This window comes from Nannospalax galili, unplaced genomic scaffold, assembly GCF_000622305.1.
Source record: "Nannospalax galili isolate Female #2095 unplaced genomic scaffold, S.galili_v1.0 scaffold612, whole genome shotgun sequence".
In the NCBI taxonomy this organism is placed as follows: Eukaryota; Metazoa; Chordata; class Mammalia; order Rodentia; family Spalacidae; genus Nannospalax; species Nannospalax galili.
The window spans coordinates 276399-300399 of record NW_008333388.1 but is presented as its reverse complement, the minus strand read 5'-3'; the positions used below and the strand labels follow the sequence as shown (position 1 = coordinate 300399).

General features: G+C 47.6%; 1 protein-coding gene across 1 annotated transcript in view; it reads left to right on the top strand.

Moving 5' to 3' along the window:
• Nucleotides 1–19547, top strand: part of Gata4 (GATA binding protein 4) — a 48369-nt gene extending 28822 nt beyond the window's left edge. Inside the window, exons 3-7 of the mRNA XM_008828158.3 lie at nucleotides 13644–13813; nucleotides 14614–14739; nucleotides 14989–15076; nucleotides 16894–17039; nucleotides 17920–19547. Coding sequence (XP_008826380.1) covers nucleotides 13644–13813; nucleotides 14614–14739; nucleotides 14989–15076; nucleotides 16894–17039; nucleotides 17920–18102 — 713 coding nt within the window. The 3' untranslated portion in view covers nucleotides 18103–19547. The remainder of the gene's footprint in view (nucleotides 1–13643; nucleotides 13814–14613; nucleotides 14740–14988; nucleotides 15077–16893; nucleotides 17040–17919) is intronic.
• The last annotated feature ends 4454 nt before the right edge of the window (nucleotides 19548–24001 follow it).

Sequence of the window (24001 nt, the reverse complement as noted above, 5' to 3'; positions counted from 1 at the left end):
TAATCCTTATTTATTTTGTTCAAAAAATGTTGAACCTAGAAACTTATAGCCACTTGTGAAAGAGATGTACTCTTGCGCTGGAGTGTGTTACTGAATATGTTAAAGCTGTAATGAAATGCTTCTCCTAATCATGAGAACTGAGGGTGTAGCTCAATAATAGAGCATGTTTGTCACAGTGAGGCCCTGGGTTCAATCTCAACACTGAAAAATATGGAGCAAGTATGGATTTGACAAAGCTAGGTGGATTCAGTTTTGCTTTTCTATTTCCTTTAATTCTAAGGGCTTGTCTACATCATAGTTATCCTTCTATTTATTTATTTATTTATTTATTTATTTATATATTTATTTAGGGGATGAGTGTTTTGCCTGCACATATGTATGTGTACCTGTGTGTGCAATGCCCAAGGAGGGGGCCAGAAGCAAGTTGGATCCTCTGGAACTCAAGTCTTGGACAGGTGTTAGCTACCATGTGGGTGCTAGGAACCAAAATAGGGTGCTGGGAACCACTTGGGTCCTCTGGAAAAGGAGCAAATGCTCTTAATTGCTGAGCTGTCCCTCCAGGTCCAGGCTCATACTTTTTAAATAGTAAATGTAAATTTACTGTACAGTGTGAAACACTCATTTAAAAAAATAAAACTGGCAAAGTAGTACTTATATTGTTCAGAGAATATTATTTATTTACTATCAATCTATTATTTATTTAGTTAGTTAGTTATTTTTATTTATTTTCTTTCTGAGACAAGGTCCCCCTAGCCACAGTTAGCCTGGAACTCACTATGCAGACCAGGCTGGCCTTGATTCCACAGAGATCTGTCTGCTTCTGCCACCTGAGTGCTAGGATTAAAGACATGTGCTACCATATCTGGCCAGAGATAATATTTATAATGTATGTAAAAGTATGAGTGAACCAGAGAACTATATACTGAATTCAAAAGATTGTGTAGATGATGAAAAAGAATAAAAATGTATTATTTTTGTTTTCTGTAATTTAAAAGGTTCTAAAAATAGAAATTTGAATTAAGGAAATAGATGGCTGGGATAATAGAAAACTGTCGGCCACCATTTACCAGTGACGCGACATTCTTTTGTACTGTTTGATTTTTATATCAATTTTTATTCATATAACTTAAGTACAAAAGTATAAATCTTAAATGAAAGTCAGGAGAAGAAAACCCAAAATGGTGTAAATAAGGAGATACAATGGGGTGTCAAGTCAGACGATTCTACAGGCTTTATTTTCAAAATGTGGAAACCAGACCAAAAGAAGTAAAATAATTATTGATAAATAGTTCTGTCTCTGGTTGCTCCTGGAATTGGTTCCCATGGCCCCTGCCTTTAAGTTTGGCAAGTGAAGTTTCTATTGAAACATGAGCCCATGAGCCCATTGCCTTAGAGAGCAGACACTATGGTGCTCATGGCGCCCTCTAGGGCTTGGAGAACTTTCCACAGAGGTGAGTCACAGGTAGATGTGTGGAAAACATTGTCCAGAGAGCCTAGAGCACCCTTTTACCAACCAGATGTGTGGCACTAACTTTAAAAGAAAACTTACTTATTTTTATTTCATGAGTGTTTTGCCTGTGTGTATGTAAGTGCACCCACAGAGCCCAAAAGAGGGCATCAGACTCCTTGAAACTGGAGTTACAGAGGGTTGTTAGCTGCCATGTGAGTGTTAGGAACTGCACCTGGGTCCTATGAAAGAGCAGCCAGTGTTGTTAACCTCCGAGCCATCTCTTCAGCCCCGTGGCTCCAACTTTTAAGATTCCTCCCATTTTTAATAAAAATATATTTTGTTTATTATTTTTATGTGTATGCATGTATTGCCTGCATGTAGGTAAGTGCACCTGTGTCATGCAGTGCCTGCCGAGGACAGAAGAGGCTGTCAGATCCCCTGGAACTGGAGTTACAGACAGTTGTTAGCGGCTGTGTGGGTGCTGGGATTCGAATCTTGGTCTTCTTCAAGAACAATCAGTGTTCTTAACCACTGAGCCATCTCTCCAACCCCGATTCTTCTCATTTTTAATTTTGATTTTCTGTTAAGAAAGGCTCTACAGCTTTAAAAGTGACATAAAAAAGAATCACTGCTGTAAGCAATGTACAGGCGGCTGATCTAATATTAATCTGGAGAAGTTTCAGACTAGGTGGAGAGGAATTTAGTCATCTACAGAACACTCATAAAGGCAGATTCCACGTATAGGTAGGCAAACGATGAACTATGCACCGCCCATTGCCAGAGAGGGTCCAGTCTCCTGACTCTACCGAATGTGGCCTGTCTTTATTTTGTGTTTTGTTTTCTGTTAACCGCACTCAGAGCTGAACAGAACTTCGCCAGCTTACCTCAGACTCCACATTTCATGCAAAAAACTTGTGGCATTTCAGGGTAAATGTGTGGATTAGCAGGAGAAGATGATGTTAAGTGCGGGCGATTGGAGCTTAACCTTGGTTTGATTAAGTAATCCCTAAGAAACCCCCGACGGGGAAACGGACTTGGTGGATAAATTTCGGTACCGACTCCCCTCCCCTTCGGAAAGGCGTAAATCTCCCCCGAAACACCTCCCTAGCGTTCAGGGCAATAAAGAGGTCACATTATATCTCCATAAATCTCCCGGCTGGCTGGCTGGCTGCTGCCATTCCTGCGGAGAAGGGGAAGTCTTCTTTCTGGCAGAGGCTGCAGGCCTGGAAGGGAAAGGCTTTCCCTGCTTTCCCTGCAGCCCCATTGTCCTGCACCAGGGGAGCTGCCTGGGATTTGTTCACTGTTTCCGTCCATCCTGCCAACCTATAACCCTGGACGGGGAGCCGAGGCAAATGACCGCACTGCCCTGGCTGAAGCCTCCCCTTGGCAAACCCTGTCTCAGGCTTCCTGGGAAAGAAAAGGCGCCAGGACCACGTGCATGTGTGTGACTGAACCAGAGCGGCGAGGCAGAGCCACCAATGCTAGGGACCGGGAAGCCAAGCGCAGCCCGTAGCACTGGGGCCTGTGCCCGCCCGTGGAGCGAGCATAGATCTAGGGTGCAGGGAAAGGTGGCCGTTTACCAGCAGCTTTAGCAGCACACTGGAGCTGAGAACTCTCTGGAAAAAGGATTCCATTTTCTCATTTGTGGAAGAAGATGCTTTTATGAGCAGGTAGGACGGGATATAAGATGCTTCAGTGGAAAAATCGGAAGGCGCAACCTGCCTGACTTAAGTGTTACTAGTACACAGAACAGGAACGATGCCAGTCTGTGGCATGTTTATTTACGTTATTGACCACGTAAAATATTTATTGCATATTGAAAATAAATACACATCATAAAAGGTACAGGAGTGCGGGTAGTGAGAAGTCTCCCTGAGCCACCAAGATGTGTCCCTTTAAGTGACCAGTACTACCAACTCCTGTCCATCCTCCTAGAATATTTACCACTCTGCAGATTCATATGTAGGTCGCGCTCCCTTTTGTAAGACACATTGTAGATGTCGTTCTATACTTTTCTTCTAATGCTTTTCAGCATATATTCGAAAGGCTTCCATATCAGTAGCATTCAGGCTTTCTGGCTATGTGGTATACACTCACTGACTCAACCAGTGCGTGGGGAGGGTATTTAAGTTGTTTTTTCTGCTACTGTAAAAAGTGAATCTCCTACTCAGAAGACATTTTACGCAACAGTCATCGCTGGTATTTCTGGATCAAACTGCACATGCCATGTATACTTGTGACAAGATATGCCAAGTCACCTTCCCCGTGTGCTTTGGCGTGCTCTCTGCCATACGCCTTATCATGCCCAGGGTGCCTGCTTTCGACCTCACATCCCCAGGGCACAGTGGAATGATGGAGGCAGGTTGGGAGGAGGCTGGTAAGGGACACTGGCACAACCCAGTGACTGAAGGAGACAGCACCAGTGCTGGACTTTGGCCATAGTGTGACTGGCAGCACCTTTTGATAAACTGAATGTCCATTCTCATACTTGCCAGGACTGTCCCCTGTGGGGAGGGGCTTTCCTTTTCCCTCTGTCGGGTAGGCAGACAACTTGATGCCATAGTGGATACCTGAGCCAGAGGAGTTCACTGCTCTGGAGAGGAGAAACCTGGCTCTGAAGAGAAGGTACTTTGTGGAAGGCATTGATTTATGTGTGTGTGTGTGTGTGTGTGCGCGCACACACACACACTACATGCACATGCATGCCATGGCACTCATGTGGAGGTTGGAGGATTGGTTTTCCCCTTCCATCATGTGCGTTCTGGGGATCAATGATCAATAATTCAAGTTATTGGGTTTATGACAAGTGTTTTTTACTTACTTTAAAAAAAAATCTCACCCATTCCTATTTACTCATTTTTCTTTTTCAGACAGGGTCTCATGTAGCCCAGGATGACCTCATAATTGCTATGTAGCTGAGGGTGACCTTGAACAACTGACCCTTCTGCCTCCACCTCCCAAGTGCTGGGATTACAGGTGTCTGGCTCTTTTAGTTTATTTTGAGATAAGACTATCTCAGGAATTAAAGGGAAAAAAAAGCAGACATTTCTAATCCTTCACATCCTAAGCAGAGATACCTTTTAATTACCTGGATATTTAATTAATTTAAATCATGTTTGAGAAAAGGCAGTCTGAAGATTTCTGATATAGTAGTCATTTTAAAAATCAACTTAAATTTTTGTATTTCTTAAAATTATTTTTTTTAATTTTCTATGTATGAGTGTATTGTCTGCATGTATGTAAGTGCACCCATGTTGTGCAGTGTCCATGGAGGTCAGAAGAGGGCATTGGATCCTCTAGAACTGGAGCTATGGACGGTTGTTAGCTGCCATATGGGTGCTGGGAACTGAACCCAGGTCCTCTGCAAGAGCAGCCAGTGCTCTAACCACTGAGCATCTTTCCAGCCCTAGATTTTTGTAGTTCTTTACTGCAACTTGTTTTTCCTTCTTATTTTTCTCTCATTGAGGATTTGGATTTCCAGTATCTTGCTATGAAGATCTTTAAGGTAAACATTTCTCCCTTTGAAGAATATCCCAGTGAATTATTGGAGTGGCTAATTAGTGTGACATGTTCTTTTCCACAGACAACCACCCATTATACACAGTTACATATGCACACACACTACATACACACACATATATTCAGATGAATACTGCAAATCTCCGGTGCACCATAACTCTCCCAGCTGAGTTATGAGTGTGTCCAGGAATAGAGTGTCACTTAAATCTACGCCATCCTTCTGGGGACTCTACTACCTCACAAGACACTTGGAGGTACGGGTCTTGTTGGAGTTCCATGGGTCAGTGAGCACCGAGCTCCTGTTGTGTGCAGAGCACTGCAGGTGGTGTGGTGTGGTGTGGGGGAGGGCAGGATCAGGTCACTGACCCTCCTGGGAGTGGCACTCGCCCTCTGGTCACCGGTCTTCTGTGGACCTTGGTTTCCTCTGAAGATTCATGAAAACACATACAGTCCTCTTCCTGATTTTAGGATCCTGTCACCCTCTACATTCCAGGAGCCCTGCAGCCTGAGATGAGCGGGATGGAGCAGGGAGGTACAGAGCTGTCAGAGGGCCAGGTCCGGAGGTCACCTGTGGACCCCATCCCCAGAGTGCAGGAAGCAGCAAGCTTTTTGCTTGTTCAACCTTCGGGACTCTGGGTGTAGCTGAGCCCATGGCTGTCAGCCTCAAGCCCAGGGATATCAATCAGCACCCATGGAAGAGCCACCCGTGACCCAATTTTGTAAACCACAAAACCACATTCCCGGCATCCTACAAGCAAAAATGAAGCTTGTGTTAGTTAGTTAGTTTTCTGTTGCTGTGATAAAACACCACGGCCAAGGCAACTTATAGAAGAGTTTGCCAGCTGTGGTGGTCTATAGGGAGATGCTGTCTTAAAAAGACCAAAAAAAAGAAAAAGAAGAGTTTATTTGGCTATGGTTCCAGAGAGGTAAGAGTCCTTCACGGTAGGAGGCAGCCAGAGCAGAAAGCTGAGAACTTCACATCTTCAGGCATGCACAGGATGCACAAATAGCAACGTGAGGCAAGGGTATGAACTCTTAAAGCCCACTCCCCTCCTTGACGTGTCTCCTCCAGCGAGGCGGTACCTCCTGAAAAGGTCCCATGACATTCCCAAACAGTGCCATCAACTGACCAAGTATTCAAATACTTGGAGCCTATGGTGGTTGTTTTTATTCAAACCATCACAAAGTTGTAGTTTTAGATACCACGATACTTCCTATATCAATACAGCAGCTGGTGTCCTGCATGGGCCCAGCTCTGCAGCACACAGGGGCTCACAACAGTCACTGCTGAGGCTCAAGTGCAAGTTCTAAGCCCCTGCTGATTCCCCTGAGCTTATGACAGACCCAGCACTTCACAGGAAAGTCTTTTCTTGCCATAGCCCCACATGGGTGGATTCTTGAAGGTCTCTTGACAGTGGTGGAGGTGCAGAAGCATCCCCCTAGTGGGCAGGCTGCAGAGCATGGCCTCTGCAGGTTTCTGAGATCAGACAAGCTGGGAAGACAGTATGGATGGGACCTGGACGTCTCTCAGCCCTCCCTGTTACCATGTCCTATTGTGACTGTGTTTTGAACAACGGCCAGCAATTGACTTTGGGGGAAATATCGGGCCTGGCAGGACAGCCGCAAAGATCAGAAGCAACAGGTGGTACTCTCTGGCCTGTGCTCAGTCTCAGCTCCTGTTTTCATAAACCCCGGCAGCAGGACATTCCTCGGTTGCTCCCTGCCCTGGACTGACCTCAATCCCCCGCTGACCTGTGACAGACCAGGTAGAAGTAGGAGTAGGTAGCTGGGAGCTGTTGGACCTTTAGAGGGAAGAGCAGCTGGTCCCCAGGGAGGAGTGACAAGTGCTGACTGCAGTATGTGATTTGTTTCAGGACCTGAACCACGTTTTATTCTCTAGTCCCCACATGTCTGAGGCCTGCCTGGGCTGGACGCTGGCATTCTGCTCCTCAGCAGCCAGAGGCAGAGGACAGGGGGAAGGGAGGGGCTTCACAGGGTGACCCCCAGGCCTGGCTATGTAACCACTTCTGTTCAGCAGTCCTGGAGCTTCCAAAATAGGTCCTTTAATCCTGTCTGAGCACCGCAGGAGCTGTGGCCCTCCCCGCCAGCCAGCCTCCTGTCATAAGCATTTGCTGCGGCCTGATGAAGCACAGGAGACCACAGCTCAAGGGCCGCCAGAGAAACCTCAGGATTTGTTTGTTTCTTGTGCCCCAGACCCAGGCGCCAGCCGCACGGATGGATCTAGGCCTGTCAGGAAATCCAAGCCCAATCTCTGGTGAACTTTGGATGTGACGTGGGGCTGGGGTTCAGTAAGAAACATTTGGGTGGGGCTGAGGACTTCTCTCCCGAAGCCCCTCCGTGGAAGGTCTCTTCCTTCTCAGCCTAGGCTGGGTTTGGCTTTTCCCCCTTGGGGATTCCCCTGTCCCATATAGCCTTTTTCCTAACACTGAATAGCTGGCCTGGGCATGGGAACTGTCATTGTGTGGTGTGTCATCCTCTGAATAGATGACATAGTGATCTAGGACAGTGGAAGGGAAGGGAGAGCCTAAATCCCAAGTTCACTGCAATGTGTCACATTTAATAGAATTGTTTTGAGTTGTGTGTTCTTAGCTAGACTGATCCATCTTTGTACACACATCTTTGCTTCAGTTATTCTACATGCCTATGTGTCCAGTACCTGCCACACACATTAGTATATAATAGACAGGGCAGAAGTTTGAGCTGTAGAACCCCCAGAAAAGACCAGATCAAACTGGCACTGCTATGTGGGGCAAAGGCTCCTCCAGCATGGACCCTGGCTCTAGTCCTCTCCTCCAGCAGATGGAAAGCCAGAGGGACACATCCACAAGAACCCTCTCAGGCACCCGCAGAGCAAACTGACAATGCGCTTCAGCTAGTTGGGGTTGTTTTTAGCAGTCAAGGGACAAACCCTGCTCTCTGCTGTGCCTAGAGATGTGTTACCAGCCGTGACCTGGCGGGATTCCCCTTCTCCCTCCCTTCCTCCCTGTTCTCTCCTTCTCCTAGCCTGGATTGCTTCCTGTTATTGTGGTACCAGATGGGTGGGTTCTCCAGGATGCTTGGAATAGGTCAGCGGTGATAGGTTCAGTCCCTGCCTTTGACCGCATCAGCCTCATCAGGGAAGCCAAGGCTGGGGACCCACCAACCTCCTGCCTTGTTCTCCTTCCAGGCACCTGGGTGTGAACGGCTCTCCATGATTGCTAGGAACATATTATTCCTGTTTGAAAGAAGACAGATTATGGGCTAGAGAGATGGCTCAGTGGTTAAGCATGAGTTCTGCTCTTGTAGAGAACCCAAGTTCAGTTCCCAGCATTTATGTAGGGCGGCTCACAACTGCCTGTAACTCCAGCTCCAAAGAAGTCAACGCCTCTGGCCTCTGTGGGCACCTGCACTCACATGCACATACCTACACACAGACACATATAAATACTCATTAAAAATAAAAAATAAATCTTAATAAAAAGTTGAAAGTAGAGCGTGGGACAGCAGTGAGGAGTTAGACTCCTGTCTTTGGAATTAGGACGAAATTCCAATTTCCCACAAACAGCAACTCTGAGGGCTCGTAAGTTTACACTACCAGTGCTGCTTCCATTGTTTATAGCCACAGTCTCAAACTTGACCAGGTTGGGAGCTAGGTGGCTCTGAGTATGGCTCATCAATGGCTAGCAAAAGGGGCAGATTCCCAAATCTCCTAGCTTTCATCTGTCCTCACCTTCCCCCTAACTGCACCGAGGTTTGTCCTGGTCTTTCCCTTCCCTCTCACCCCTCCATCCCAAGCCTCTGAACCATAATCCATCATCCGTTATCTCATTGGATGTTTGCAAAGCACTCCCCAGCTGTTGTTGTAAGTTTCCCCTCTTATTTGCAAAGTACTTTACAACTATTATTACAAGACTGTCTTTTCAAAGTGGGGAGCTGCTGACCCACTCCCCAGGGTTGGACTCCCACTGCTCCTCAGTGTGGACTAGTGTCTGTACTGGGTGGGGGGAAGGCTCTTGCCAGTTGCTAAAATGTATAATCTGGACTTTCCCAGGCTAACTTTTGTGTTGGGTTTTCGGGGCAGGGGAGGGGAGTAAAAAGTTTGGGCTTAGGGCTCACAGCCTGGCACCTATCCTTCCCTAGAGTAGGGGCTAAGCAGCAGGGATGGACTGCATTCTTTCCATACTCCAGTCCAAGGGGCAAGGGGAATTTATTTCTGTTATCAGATATGAGAGTAAAATTGGAGGCTGGAGAGATGGCTCAGCGGTTAAGAGCACTGGCTGCTCTTACAGAGGACCTGGGTTCAATTCCCAGCAACCACATGGCAGATAACAATCATCCGTATCTCCAGTTCTAGAGGATCTGATGCCCTCTTCTGACCTCCATGGGCATTGCATGACACAGGTACACTTATATACATGCAGGCAATATATTCATACATATAAAATAAAAATAATAAAAATTTTTTAAAAGGGAGTAAAACTGTCCCTTCCCCATGGAGGGCTGAGAGAGATCAAATTTCTTCTCTTTTAGAATCAGATATTTAAACATTAGTAAGTACGACATTATGGAACGATGCTTCCATGAAAAGAAGTCCACACAGTGGACTGCTTTCTGGTGGTCTCTGTGGCCACTGCACTCGATAGGGCATCTTGCATGTTCTGTCTTTCAATTTGCATGATAGAGTCAGCATTTACATTGCCTTTTAAAAGATTATTTCAAGTTTTCATGTAACATTTCATTGAACTAGCTGGATAGCAATATTTTGTGGAGGAATTTGAACTTGGGTATGCATCGCTGGACTTCTCGAGGAAACACACTCTTCACTTCCTGCTTCTGGCTTCAGGGTTATACTGACCCTTCTATCTGGGCTGGACTTCCATATTTCCTATTCTGGAGCAGCGGCGCCTGTCACCAATCCCAGACTCAGTTAAGGGTATGTTCCAAAAAAAAAGACTGAGTCATCCTGTTACTCATTAATTGGTCCAGGTTGTTAAACTAGATCATTAGCATTCTGAGATCAAGGTAACAGCTTCGCTCCTATGGCGTCTTTTGGTATGCTTCAATCACAGATGTTTGGTAAATATTTAATTTCACGAATACCTGTTTGCCAATGTTCAGTGACTTTACCTGGACAGGTAAAGTTGCTGGAATGTATACTCTGTGTTGGGTTCCCAGGGCAGGGGACGGGAAGCAGAGAAAACCTATCTAGGGCTACTGGGTCCCTTGACCAGAGTCTGTCCCTGTAATGTACTAACTATGAAGGATAAAGGGACTCTTCCCTCCCACACATAGAAACAGAATATGGGGTTCTTTTTTCTTCATTGTAGAGTTTAAATGAACCAGAGTTAGGAGAGCAGCCAGTGTTCTTATCTTTAAAGGAAGAGTGAGTCTTCTCCTGTTGAAGAGACAGACTGAGCCACTGAGGGTTGAACTGACAACCCAGGGATCTTGGATTTTCTCCCACAGTTCAAGATGGGGGAAAGCGGGTAGAGGTACAGGTGAGACAGGACGGTTCACAAGTTGTTGGAAGCTGGCTGATGGTTACACAGGAGTTTATATTCTTTCCTCATCTGAATTTTTTTTTTCCATGACAAAAAAAAAAAAAACAGAAAAAGATTGCAGCAGGTTTGGGCTGGAAAGACGATCTACGAAGTTCTCCAGCCCATGTGTGATCTAAGATAGAACATGTGGGCTTGTTCAATTTTGAGGCTGTAGTGCCATCTAGTGTTCATCATAAACAAAAGGCCATTGCTAGCCTGGTGCTGGTGGCCTGTTGTAAGGTCCCTCTGTGAACTCCTGGCCCTTCTGCTGTCCTCATGGAAGGACTTGAATGGAAAGTACAGGGCTGACAGATTACAGGCAAGGCCTGCGGAGATGGTGGCGGTTGTACTGATGGTCGCAGTCCAGCAGGGAGCAAGTCATGACAAGAGTCACCTCTGGAGACAGGTGACCTTGGTGAAAGGCCCTCAGCATGACCCAGGGGTAAAAATAGCCTCTCTGTGCCGACTGCACTTAGCTTCTTGGCCTGAGCAAACAGCCTCTCACACCTGCACAGTGTTTACTTGGTGCGGACACACAGCTACCTGTTTGCAGGTGCAAGTGACTGTTTGTGTACCCAGAGTTGTGGGGAGGGTTCCCTATCCTCTTCCAGCCAACATTCCCTTAGAGCTGGTTACTGAGCCACAGAACTAGCAAAATGTGCTATCTTAAAACCCAGGGCTGGGGTCCAAAGGAGGGAGAGTACTTTAACCCTGCCTTCCAGAAGGTGCTGTGGGCTCCCCCAGAGAAGAATTTAACCTTTGGCAGTAGGACAAGAACAGTTTGGAAACCAAGGTGGCTGTGATTAGGGACAGAGCACTTAGATGGCATGAGTCAGAGAAACTGCTGAAGTTTTGAGCCAGGCTTTATATAGGTCACAGGGTAATGAGAAAACCACCCCCACCTCTGTCACCCAGACAGTGAGTGGAGACATAAGTAATCTGTCAGTTTTCAAATTCTGTAGACATGGGAGAGAGAGAGGAAGGGGTTAATGAGTGAAAGGATGACAGATGACAGTAGCCTTCTGGTGGAAGGCTGATGCTCATATCTGATCAACTCTAAGATCTGACAACTGGTAGTTGGAGTCTATTTTGTGCACTTAATACACAAGGAAAATATCACACAATAAGAGTAGATTGTACAGATACAGTAAAGCAGTATCCTACTTTCATTTCTGTGGCTGTGATAAAGTAGCCTGACAGAAAGCAATTTAGGGGAGAAAGGGATTTATTTCAGCTTATAATTCCAGTCGTCAGCCACAGTCCATCAGTACACGGGAGTCACAGCAGCAGGACCCAGACGGCTCCTCACATCACTTCCAGAGTCAGGAGCAGAGAGAAACACACACATGCGTGCTTGCTTGTGCTCAGCTCCATTTCTCCACCTGACATAGTTCAGGACCCCCTGCTTAGGGAATGATGCTGCCCACACTGGATTGGGTCTTCCCACGTCAATTAGCTTAATTAAGACAACCCCCGCCCTAGTGTAGACAGTCCTCCATCGACACTCCTTCCCAGGTGATTCTAGGTTCTGTCAAGCTGACAATTAGAGCCGTCATGTGTAGGAAAACTGAGTGAATGATACATTCAAGAATGTAAGTAGCAAAAATGTAGAGACTAAGAGACTGCAGAGTGCATGTCCCTGGATAGGACTCCTGTATTAAACCTCTGCCACCCAGGGCTCAGGGACCATTGTGGGAGAGGGGCAGAAAGACTTAAGAGCCGGGGGTGGTGGGTGACCACAAGGAAACAGAGTTTTCCAGGTGGCTGGGAACTCCCTCATAGGAACTTACAGCATGCACAAAACCCATGGAAAACTCAAACAAGACGCAAACCCAGCATAGAACTGGGGGGATGGGCAGCAGGCCCCAACCTTAGCTGAGAACTCTTGGCAACTGATCGCTGCTAGGTGAGGGAGAATCAGTCAAAAAAGACTGGAGTGATGCTAGATAGGTTGACCATGCTCGAGCGGATGGACTCACACCAAGGGACATTTGGGGACACAAGCTTGACTTGACAGGCCATAACATATATGATGGAATGCACGGAATCTGGCAGCAGGGACAATGGGAGGGTGTAGAGAGGGGAGAGGTTCTAAATATGATCAAGATGTATGAAGTGCACAAAAAGTCAAAAATTTTAAAGAATATAAATAGCAGTATTCAGAGGAATAACAGGAAACTTACAGATTTATGTACAAAGAGGTCAGTATTTACAAAACAAATATCAGAACTAGAGATTAAGTCGTTGCAATGACAAGTGAAAAGAGGGCATGTTTCCATGATGGAATGTCACACTGTACTGAAATGAGTTTATAATGTATCTCTAATGTGGCAACATGCTTGGGCTTCAAGCAAAGAAAACAAAATAGTTTCAAGATTACACAGCTTGACCTTACCTAGGCCAAAACATATGTCAGCATAGAAAGTCTCACAAAGGACTTAACAAAACAAAACCGCTAATGATCTGTATTTCTCTATACATTCCAGTCTTAATTCTCCTAATGTAAACAGTGTATTTTTATCCAAACGGAGGAATAATCCATGAGTTACTTTTGTGCTGCTGTGATCATAATACCTGAAGAAACAGCTTAACAGAGAAGAGATTTATTCTGGCTCATGGTTTTGGAGGGGAGGGAGGCGTGGCAGAGTAGATGGAGGTGACAGTGTGGAGGGGGCTCCTGGGAACACAGCAGACCAGGAAGGGGGAAGACAGAGTGGAAACAGGGGACCTTGAGCTAGCTACTTGCTGCCAGCCAGGCCCCACCTCCTTACCTGGTTCCACAGCCTCCCAATAGCACCAGCGGCGGAGGTGGTGGGAACAGGAGTTCAAAGCACAAGCCTGTGTGGAACAGTTCCGATTCAAACCATATCGCAATTGTAATTTTTAAAGGGAAAACGAAGAAAAAGCAGTGGAGAGGTCAGGTGGGAACCTTGGGCCTGCAGGCTCTGGAGATCTGACTGAAAGGCGTCCCCTTGTGTGTGGATGACAGGGCGTGAAACCCACTTGCCCTGCAGTCTTGAGGAGAACTTCAGAGCCCTGGGGAGACCTTCTCCGTTCCTGTTTTCTAGGTGGAAGGTTTCTGAGCATATCAAAGACATAATCTCCTGGGTCCTTTCTCCTGTTTCCTCCCCCAGTAGATATGTTTGACGACTTCTCGGAAGGCAGAGAGTGTGTCAACTGTGGAGCCATGTCCACCCCGCTCTGGAGGAGAGATGGGACAGGTCACTACCTGTGCAATGCCTGTGGCCTCTACCACAAGATGAACGGCATCAACCGGCCCCTCATTAAGCCTCAGCGCCGGCTGGTAAGCGGGTACCTCCATGACCCAGACAGACCCACCAACTCAGAGAACAGACACCTTCTTTCTCACCTGGTTTTGAGGCACTTGCTTAGTTTTCAATTTGGGAATCAGAGGGTGTGGGCTGAGGGGTTGGTGGACGGGAGCAAGGTGGTAGCCACACCTTTAGAGTAAGCTTGTGCTCCAAGGACACTAGACTAGTTCCCCACCCCCATTACCACGCAGCAGTGGACAGTGAAGCTCAGAGAGGATCAGGGCATCCACAGCCACTGGGTCTGCAGAGGGAGGCAGATCCAGGCCACCTGATTCCCAGTCCCTTTGTCTTGAAGGCCAAGGTGAACCAGAAGCTTTCTTATTTTCAGCTGACCAGCTGGTAAGATCCAAAGCTCAAGCAGTGGGGGCTGGGTCCCAGCCAGGGAGGTCTGAAACTAGCCAGGTTGTCTGCCTCCTGGATCTGTGGTCATCTGACTTTGACCAACATCAGCTCACCAGGGAAGGGAGGCTTATAGCGGGGAAGGGAGGACAGAGGGGATAAAGGGGATAGATACTGAGACCCATTAAATTCCTCATCCAAAATAGCACCAGACACCGGAAACCAGCAGGAACTCCACTCTGGGGAGAAGTTTCCTTGTTGATAGGATTCAGGTCATTCATGTCATATCAAGTCATAGGACTGGAAACCTGAGGATACTTCCCCATCCTAGGAGTGGTGTAGGTACCAGAGTCACTGACCTCACAAAAAACTCACACAAAGCCATTGCAGCCCAACCCTGCCAGACAAGAAACGTTTGCTTTCTGTGTCGTAGTCAGCCTCACGCCGGGTGGGCCTCTCCTGTGCCAACTGCCAGACGACCACCACCACGCTGTGGCGCCGCAATGCCGAGGGTGAGCCTGTGTGCAATGCCTGCGGCCTCTACATGAAGCTTCATGGGGTGAGTGGGTGCCCTGCCCTGCCCACATCCTGCCTTCGCCCTTCTCCTACCCTCAGCTTCTGCCAGCCAGGCACCTCTCGCCATTTCTGACCAGCAATCTTTGTCTTCTCTTCAGGCTAGAATTTACTTGCCCATTCTTTTTGAATTTTTTTATTACATTGTGTGTGTGTGTGTGTGTGTGTGTGTGTGAATACTGTAGCAGACATGTATGGAAATGGAAAGCCATATATTTAACTCATGATCTTTTAGGTCCCCAGGCCTCTTGCAATGCGGAAGGAAGGGATTCAAACCAGAAAACGGAAGCCCAAGAACCTGAATAAATCTAAGACAGCAGCAGGTGAGGGATGGAGCTGTGTGTAAGTAGTGAACACACCAGGAACCCCAGAAATATGTGAGAACCGTGTCTGCTTGGGCAGGTGGCCAGCCCAGGCTGCCAGGGTGTGATGGAAACCTCGTCCACCTCTGCTCTTGGGGACAGTACAAATAACCCAGAGAAGTCGTCACTGGGCAGCACATGGGGACCTTTGAAGCAGGCTCAACTCAAACGGTGCTCTGATTACTGTTATTGCAGTGGGATGCCTAGACCAGTGCAGGGCCTGAAAAGAAAGGAACATTGCTTGGCTCCGTCTCTGATGCTGTGGTCACCCAAGTACTCCGTCCCTTTCTATTCTGTATGTGGGACAAGTTCTCACTAGCCATCTACTGTACAGACTGATCTGTAATCAGGGTGCATAATGTCATGTAGTGCTTTGTATTTTACAAGCTCCTTCATAAATACTATCTCAGGGATCCATTCAAGACCCCACAGAAGCAGTTGTTAGCCCATTTTTCTGATAGGCAAACTGAGGCTCAAGGGCAATGGCTTGGATTGACATGGCTGTTCTGTGAGATCTGGAATATACACTCCAGGGTCAATAGTGTGTTCCAACACTGCTCTGCCTTCATAATTGCTATGTAGCTGAGAATAACCTTGAACCTATGACCCTCCTGCATCAGCTTCCTGCATGTTAGGATTACAGGTGTAAGCTACCACAACCCGTAATGCCTTCTTGACTTCTAGATTAATTAAGGGTCACAGGGCTAGGGAGATGGCTCAGTGGTTAAGAGCACCAGCTGCTCTAGCAGAGGACCCAGGTTTGGTTCCCAGAACCATGGCAGTTCACAGTCAGCTGTAACTCTAGTGAAAAAGTGTGGAATCCTGAAACACATGTGGTGTCAAGGATTTGGGGATCTAAAGTAGTGAGGTGATCAGTGAGTCATTTGACAAAGTCCCCTTGGGAGGTGGACAAGAAGCTCCAGCCCTGCCTGAGGAACTGATAGCTATTGATAGCCCAGCCCTGCCCAGAGAGGGAGTCAGTTTTCTTTACTGGTGTGACACTGGGTAGGTTGACTAGGCGCCAGGAAATGAGCCTATACCCAAGAGCATTTGAGGAACACAAGTTAGATTTGATAGGCCTTAAAAAAGACAAAACTAAAAAAAACCCAATAGTAACAGAGGATATGAAATTGGAGGGATATAAGGTGGGGTTGGAGATGGGAGGGGTCTGAATATAAGCAAAATACATCATACGAAAGTCTCAAAAATCGATAAAAATATTAAAAAAGAAAAAAAAAAGGAGCCAGGTGTAGTGGTACACTCCTTTAATCCCAGCACTCGGAAGGCAGAGGCAGGTGGATCCCTGTGAGTTCAAGGTCAGCCTGCTCTACATAGTGAGTTTCAGGCCAGCTGGGGCTACAGGGAGACCCTGTCTCAAAAAGACCAAAAGAAAGAAGGAAAAGAAAAGTCCCCTTGGGGCTGGGTTTGTAGCTCAGTTGCGGAGTGCTTAATTAGCCTGCACGAAGCCCTGTGTTCAGTTGCTGTACTACATAAATGGGACACCATGGGGGTACAGACTTGTAATCCCAGCACTCAGGATGTGAGAGGCAGAAATATTATTAGCTCAGTGCCATCCACAGCTACATAGTGAGTTCAAGAGTAGCCTGGGCTACGTCAGACCCAGGCCCTGTCTCAAAACAAAAAGGAAAGCCCCTTGGCATTCTGATGTTTCTGCCCCATTTTGAGGACTGCTGCCCTGGCCTGGAAGGATCCCTGCTTCTCTCCCCAGCCTTTGTCCCTGCCCCTGGACTGGGTGCCCTGACTCTGCCCCCTTGCAGGTCCTCCTGGCAGTGAGAGCCTCCCTCCCACCAGCAGCACCTCCAGCAACCCCAGCAATGCCAGCAGCAGCAGCGAAGAGATGCGCCCCATCAAGACAGAGCCCGGGCTGTCATCTCACTATGGACACAGCAGCTCCATGTCCCAGGTAGACAGGGCTAGAGCCCTGGTGGCCAGGCCAGCATTGGAGTATGAGTCCCCAGCATCATTGGTCCAACTGCAGTGACCTGGACACATATGGGACCACAAGTGTTTAGTGGCTCCCCTGGAAATGAGAGGGGCCCAGGGGCTGCCCCAAGATGTGTGCATAGCACCACTCCCTGAGTCAGACTGTGGGTATTGGGGTTGGAAGCAGTGCAGGGGCTCGAGAGTTTGGGGTGTTTTGATCTTGGCCTTGAAGGTTTACACAGAAGACCGAGAGGTCCCTATTAACATGGCACAGGCTTGGAAACTACAGAGGACAGCGTAAGTGAGGAGGCGGCCGGGTAGGCGGCTGTTTTCATGAGCTCCAGCTTCCTGAGTCATGCCAGCCCAGCAGGAGCCCACATCCTCTTGCAGATATGATGGCATCCCTATCTCTCTGCCTCTTTGGGAATCAGGATGTCACAATCTCTCTTTTCCGGCCCCACTTTGATCTCTTTTCTGCCTCTAATTCCAAGAGGCTGGGCGAGCTTTTTACTGTCAGAGTGAACCTGGGAGAAGCTGATCCCAAAGAACCAAGAGTACTAGGCACCCCTTCAGGGTGGAGAGGATGGCCTCGTTGAGCTAGAGATGATAGTAAGATTATGGATAGCATCTCCCGTGGCTGCCAGTGTCTTCTGCGAAGCCACAGCAGGTGCAAACCTCCTGGGTGATGGCCCCGGTTACACCATGCTCAGAAGCTGCTGGGGAGGCCCCCAGACCCCTGCAGCCAGACCCCAGGGCCCAGGGAAGCAGCTAGAGTGTGCTCGTCCTTATCCCCTACCCAGCGCTGGTCCTCAAGCCCTCAGGAGCAGCCCACTGGCCTCACTATCCTCTCTGCCTTCCAGACATTCTCCGTCAGCACTGTGTCCGGCCACGGGTCCTCCATCCACCCGGTCCTCTCGGCCCTGAAGCTCTCCCCACAAGGCTATGCGTCTCCTGTCACCCAGACTTCTCAGGCCAGCTCCAAGCAGGACTCTTGGAACAGCCTGGTCCTGGCTGACAGTCACGGGGACATAATCACTGCATAATTGCCCCTTCTTCCCTCCTCAAATTCCTGCTTGGACCTGGGACCTGGGGACCAGCAGAGACTGAGGTGGGGCACCCTGGCCAGCCCGTCTGTCTGGGGATGACTCCAGAGCCACAACTGGGAAGAACTTGAAGTTGACAATCGCTTAGGGATGTGGGTGCTGGATTTCTTCAATTGAGGTTTCCAGGTGGAGCACTGGAAAGAGCCTGCACAGACAAGCCCTCCTTTGCTGCGAGCACAGCGCACTGAAGCTGTTCAGTGTAGCAGGAGGCTTCTTTCTCCATTTCCACCCACAAGCCCCAGTCAGAGACATGATATCTTTCACCCCAACTTTCCAGCCCTGTGGCCCAGGTGGTGGGTTTTTCACTGCGCTCCAAGGGTGGCTGCAGGGTCCCAGGCTCCAGGATCCCCGATGCAGTCCAAGTACCAGCTAAATGCGGACTGGATGTGACAGGCCTCTTCAGGCAGCCCTGCCCTTGCCCAACACTCCCCTGGAGGCATGGCACATCCCTGCATGCCCTATACCACATCTGACTCCACAAACGCTGGGTGCAACGTGGATGTTACTGAGCGCTTCCTAGGGAAATGGAGGAGAGGGTGCATCACCCACCACACACGATGGCTTCATCAAATTGGAGCCTGGCAAGTCATGCCCTTCCCAGTCCTTACCTGCCAAGCCTTCCCTTCCCTTCCCTTGCAGGAACTCTGACATTAAACCCCTTGCTCTTCGGCCTGAACATCTCCCAACTCTTCAAAACTAGAGCTCAGCAGCGTAGCAGGATTATACCAGTTGGGGCTGTCCCTAGCATCCTTGTTTGCCCCCTTCACACACTGGGTACCCAGGGAGAGGCAAAGCCAGTCTGCTACTGAAGCAGCTTTGGTGACTGCGCTCATGGGCACCTTGGGGTCCCTGTGTTCCAGGACTCCAGCTTGCTTGCTCTGAGCCTGCCCAGCCTCGGGCCTCTCAGTCAGACACTGTCTGGACCCACGCCTTTTTCCAGCATGGATCCTTTATCTAGGAAACATAGAGCATTTGCAAGATATAGTCAAAGCAAAAACAACAAAAGGAAATTCACAAAAGAATGAAGGTGATGTATGCAAGATGCCAGGAGCTGAAGGGTTCTCGCACTCACAGCCGTCCTGGAATCAGCCTCCTCCCCTGTGTGTTGGGGCTCCTGAAGAATTGTCCTTGTACCGACAGAACAGTAGCTGATGTGGCAATGACCCTGCCGTATCCCAAACTCCCAGCTCCCAGCCCTAAACCCTACTGGCTGTAGCAGAGAATAGCATTGAACCAAGATTCTGTTTTAATCATCATTTACACTGTTTTCTCCCCAAAGGCCACCCTCCCATGTCTTCCCTCCCCCACAACCTGTTAACATTGTCTTAAGGTGAAATGGCTGTAAAATCAGTATTTAACTAATAAATTTATCTGTATTCCCCCTTTCTTGTCTTCCCTCCAAGGTTTTTACTTCCCCTGACCAGGTAAAGCCAAAATAGATACAGAAACAAAGCATTCTTGTCTCATTAGGATGCGTGTCATTTGTCTCTGTGAAGCCTGCTTGGGTCAAACCACAAGGAAAAGCAGATAGCAGCCCTCCAGCTATGTCCTAAACCAGGAGACTGGAGAGATCAAGGACCATCCAGCTAAACGGAGCTGTAGGCATCTAGGCAGAAGCTCTAAAAATGTCCCCACACAGGGCAACATTTACTGTGAGGCAGTGGAAACACTTCCATCAAGGATGCATCAGTCGTCTCCAGGAAGCTGAAGATGGAGGTGACCTGTCTGAGGCCTCCCATTAGCAGTACTCGTCTAGCCAGCTTCCACCACTGCCTCAGAGGTGCCGAGTGCAAAAAACCACGAGGGAGAAACTGGGTAAAGGCCATCTGTGCCTGTCAGTTCACTGAAAAGGAGAGCACTGATTGCTTCATCTTAAAAGTATGAGGGATGGGAAGAAATCTTTAGTCCTAGGGCTGTGCTCTCATTCATTCCCTGTGAGACTGGCTGGACTTGCAGATTTCCCATCTTCAGGGTGACCCTACCTCTCACTCAACTTGTGCCAAATCTACTGTGCATCTGGGTATCACATCTCCTAGTGTCTGGGTTATTTTCCAGCACATAGCAACACACATGCATACACGTGCACACACACACACACACACAGCTATGTAAAACCAGAAAATCTTAAATTTTAAAAAATTTATTATATACGTCAGGGCACAAGTGTCACAGCCACAGTATGTGTGTGGAGGTTAGAGGACAACTTTTGGGAGTCAGTTCTCTCTTTCCATCTTTACGTGGGTCCCAGGGATTGAACTCAAGTTGTCAGACCTGTGTAGCAAATGCTTTACTCAATGAGCTATATTGCTGGCCCCAGAAAGCTTTTAAACTCTTCTTGAAGGAACAACTAAACCAAATCCACTGAGCTACTGTCAAGCAGGTAAGCTGAGTCTGAGAAAGAAGACTCAAAACCAAACGCTGCCAGGCATGGTGGTGCACGCCTTTAATCTCACCACTCGGGAGGCAGAGGCAGGTGGATCTCAGAGAGTTCAAGGCCAGCCTGGTCTACACAGTGAGTTCCAGGACAGCTGGGGTTGCAGGGAGACCCTGTCTCAAAAAGACAAACAAAAAACCAAAAGCTATCTGGACGTATGTTAACCAGAGGATGCTCAGGTCTTGTTTGAGTGAATCTTTGCTTACAATACCTGCACTTTCTTTCGGAAATGGATTTCAAATCAGATTTCTGCCCAATCTCATTCTGCATACACCCATAATGGGTAGCTCACCCCGATTAGAAAAACTCAGCTTCTTGTTCCTCAGACTTCCTGCTTCCCTCAACCAAATAATCCTTAAGGAAGCCAATCAAGATACTATAAAAGATGCAGCTGAGCTAGTGGTGCATGCCTGTATGCTCAGCACTTGGGAGGTAGAGGGAGAAGAATCAGGAGTTCAAGGTCATCCTCAGCCACATGAGGTCTGAGGCCAGCCACATGATATTCTGTCTCTATAGCATCATCATCAACAACAAAGATGCAATTTCCAGTTGTTGGGCCATGACTGGGAGGAGGAGGAGAGAACTGGTGATGCAAAAACAGTGTCATCAGAATAAGTCACTTTCTCAAGGGTTGAATCTACATAATACCTCACATTGCTTTATGTTCATACCTCTGACAAAACCTTCTGAAACCCAGGTTTAACCAATTCACAGTCAGAATGCAATGGTCCTGACTTTTGGGCAGTAACCAATTTAGCTGTGGCTGTGTTTGGCTGGGCTGATAGTAATGACCACAAGTTTCTATTCACTGAACGTGTACCAAACAGGACTGGAGAATCATTAAGATAAACTTCTCACTCCAGAGCTCCATGTACTGACTACATTCATCTGCTTTTCCTAACCATAGCAAAACATCTGAGATAATTATAATTATAAAGAGAAAAGTTTAAGCTGGGGATGTAGCTCATTTGGTTAAAGTGCTTGCCTAGGGTGCTCAAAGCCCTAGGTTTGATCCCCAGCACTGCATAAACCAGGTGTGGTTAAGCACACTTGTAATCCCAGTACCATGGAGGAAGACGCAGGAAGATCAGGAATTCAAGGTCAGCCTCAGCTACTCAGTGAGTTCAAGGCCAGCCTGGCTACATGAAACTCTGTCTATGTGCTCTGGTGCTTGGTAGAACAAGCTTCCTGTGTAGCTTATGAGGGCTGGAGAATTTCTGCTAATCTCTCCCTTCCTTCCATTGGGTACAAACCTAGACTCTATGAGAGTTCAGTGAGCTAAGTTACTAAGAATATGGAAAATCAGTGTCTCAAAGGTCTCTGGCAGCTGGCCTGGTAAACTTGAATGGAACAGAAAAAGCCCAGATTGGGACAGACTTCCAGTTCACAGACAGATCATGTGGGTCTCAGAGATCAGCTGGAGGTCCACATTCTCTCATCCTGTCACCTAGAGAAGTTGTGTAAAGCCGGACCATTTACCTACAGTTCTAGGAAGACACACGTAGGCACGTGCTTGGAGTTCACGCATTCGCCATGGCGGGGGGCGGGGCACGACGGGAACAGGGACAGGACAGGATGCCTCCATCCCCTTCTCCCTTTCCACATTCATTACAGCATGAGTTTTCAAGCCGTTAATCCGAGATCAGCCCCCAATGCTAATAAAAAGCATTGTTTATTGATCTTATTGAGCCTTTCTGCCAGTCAGACACTGCTAATAACATTAGCCGCCCTCAGAAAAACATTTGTACATCTTTACAATCATGTTCTCAGACATATGGCTAATGAGTTTTTATTGAATTTTTGCAAATTTCATATACTTTGGTCAAATTCAGATCCCCTCCCCCATTTGCATCCCCAACCACCCCCAGCCCAATTTCATGTACTCTATTATACACATCCATACACATATAATATACATAATATACATATGACTATAGATTCTATTACATCCATACGCACATAATATACATATTAAAGATATACATATACATATATATATAACTATAGAATGAAACTTTTGTCCCAGATACTTTTCGGTGTGGGGTCCATCCATTGGAGCCTGGTTAACCTACTAAGAGTCACACCCTTAAAAAAATTGACTCTCTACCTCCCAGCAGCCATTGGTTGCCAATAGTTCCTCAGGTAGGGCTGGAGTTTCTTATCCACTTCCCCACATCTGTGCTGGGATTTTGTCTGGCTTGAGCTTGCATGGGACTTGGGCATGCTGTTGTCATTGCTATGAGTTCATATGTGTAACTGATCAGCTGTCTGGAAAACTCCATTTCTTCTGGTCATCCACCATCTCTGGGTCTTTACAAGCTTTACACCCCTCTTTCACAGTGATCCTTGGTGGTTAATGAATTTTAAGTCACTTTACAAAATTCTTTACAGGGCTAAGTACAGAACCAAGACCCAGGTGTTTCTTGAATTCCAGAATTCCAACTTTGAAGAGCAAAAACTCACAAGCGGGGGAACATCTGCACAGCCTGGTCTAACATTCTAGAGCTTAAGAGCATTTCCTGACTTAAAATCTCAAGCATTCCTTCAATAAATATGAACTGCCAAGCACTGTCCTCTAAGCCCCGGCCGCCGAAGTGTGGTCCCTGCATGAGCAGCATCAGCACCACCTAGGAGCTTGCTGGAAAGGCAAATGTCCAGCCTTGCTACAGATTTCACATAATCTGTGCTTAAATGTTTCTGGGTGATTCATATACATATTACAGTTTGAGAGGTGAGGCTTTATGTCTATAGTGGTATAGTTACCGCATTTAAAGAACAAATTCAAATACTGTGACTGGCTTGTTTAGCTGCCATAAATAACAGCAGCAGGCTGTGGACCTTTCCTCAGGTGCACAGTCCCTTGGGTCAGAAGACAACTCAGGTGCAGAGCTTTGATTCATCCAGATGAGGCAACGATTCTGGCTATAGCTTCCATCCAACACAGTCACTCTACAAAAAGAGGAGGGGGAGGGTGGTCAGGAAGTGACACAGGAGTGCGGTGCATCCTTTTTTTCCGAGATGGGGTTACTCACTATGTAGACCAGGCTGGCCTTGATCTCAGAGATCCACCTGTCTCTGCCTGTGCTTCAATTAAAGGCATACACCACCACATCTGGCTGTGAACTGAATTTTACCAAAGATGCTATTCTCTGAAGAAGCCAGATACAGAACGTGGGAATGTCTTCCTGCAAAGCCCATGCCCTCAAGCTCACCCTCTGTGCCTTAGTTGGTCCTTTCCAGCTCAGATACCCAAGGCCTTTCCCTAAGCCTTCGTCTCCTTATCTCCTGTCCTGGACCTCCAGCAGGTGGCACTTTGGAAGGTCAAGCCCCTGGGGCTGGGGCTATCTCTTCGTGCTGGCCAAATCCTCCCAGGGTCCAGGGACTGACATCCTCGACACTTCCTGA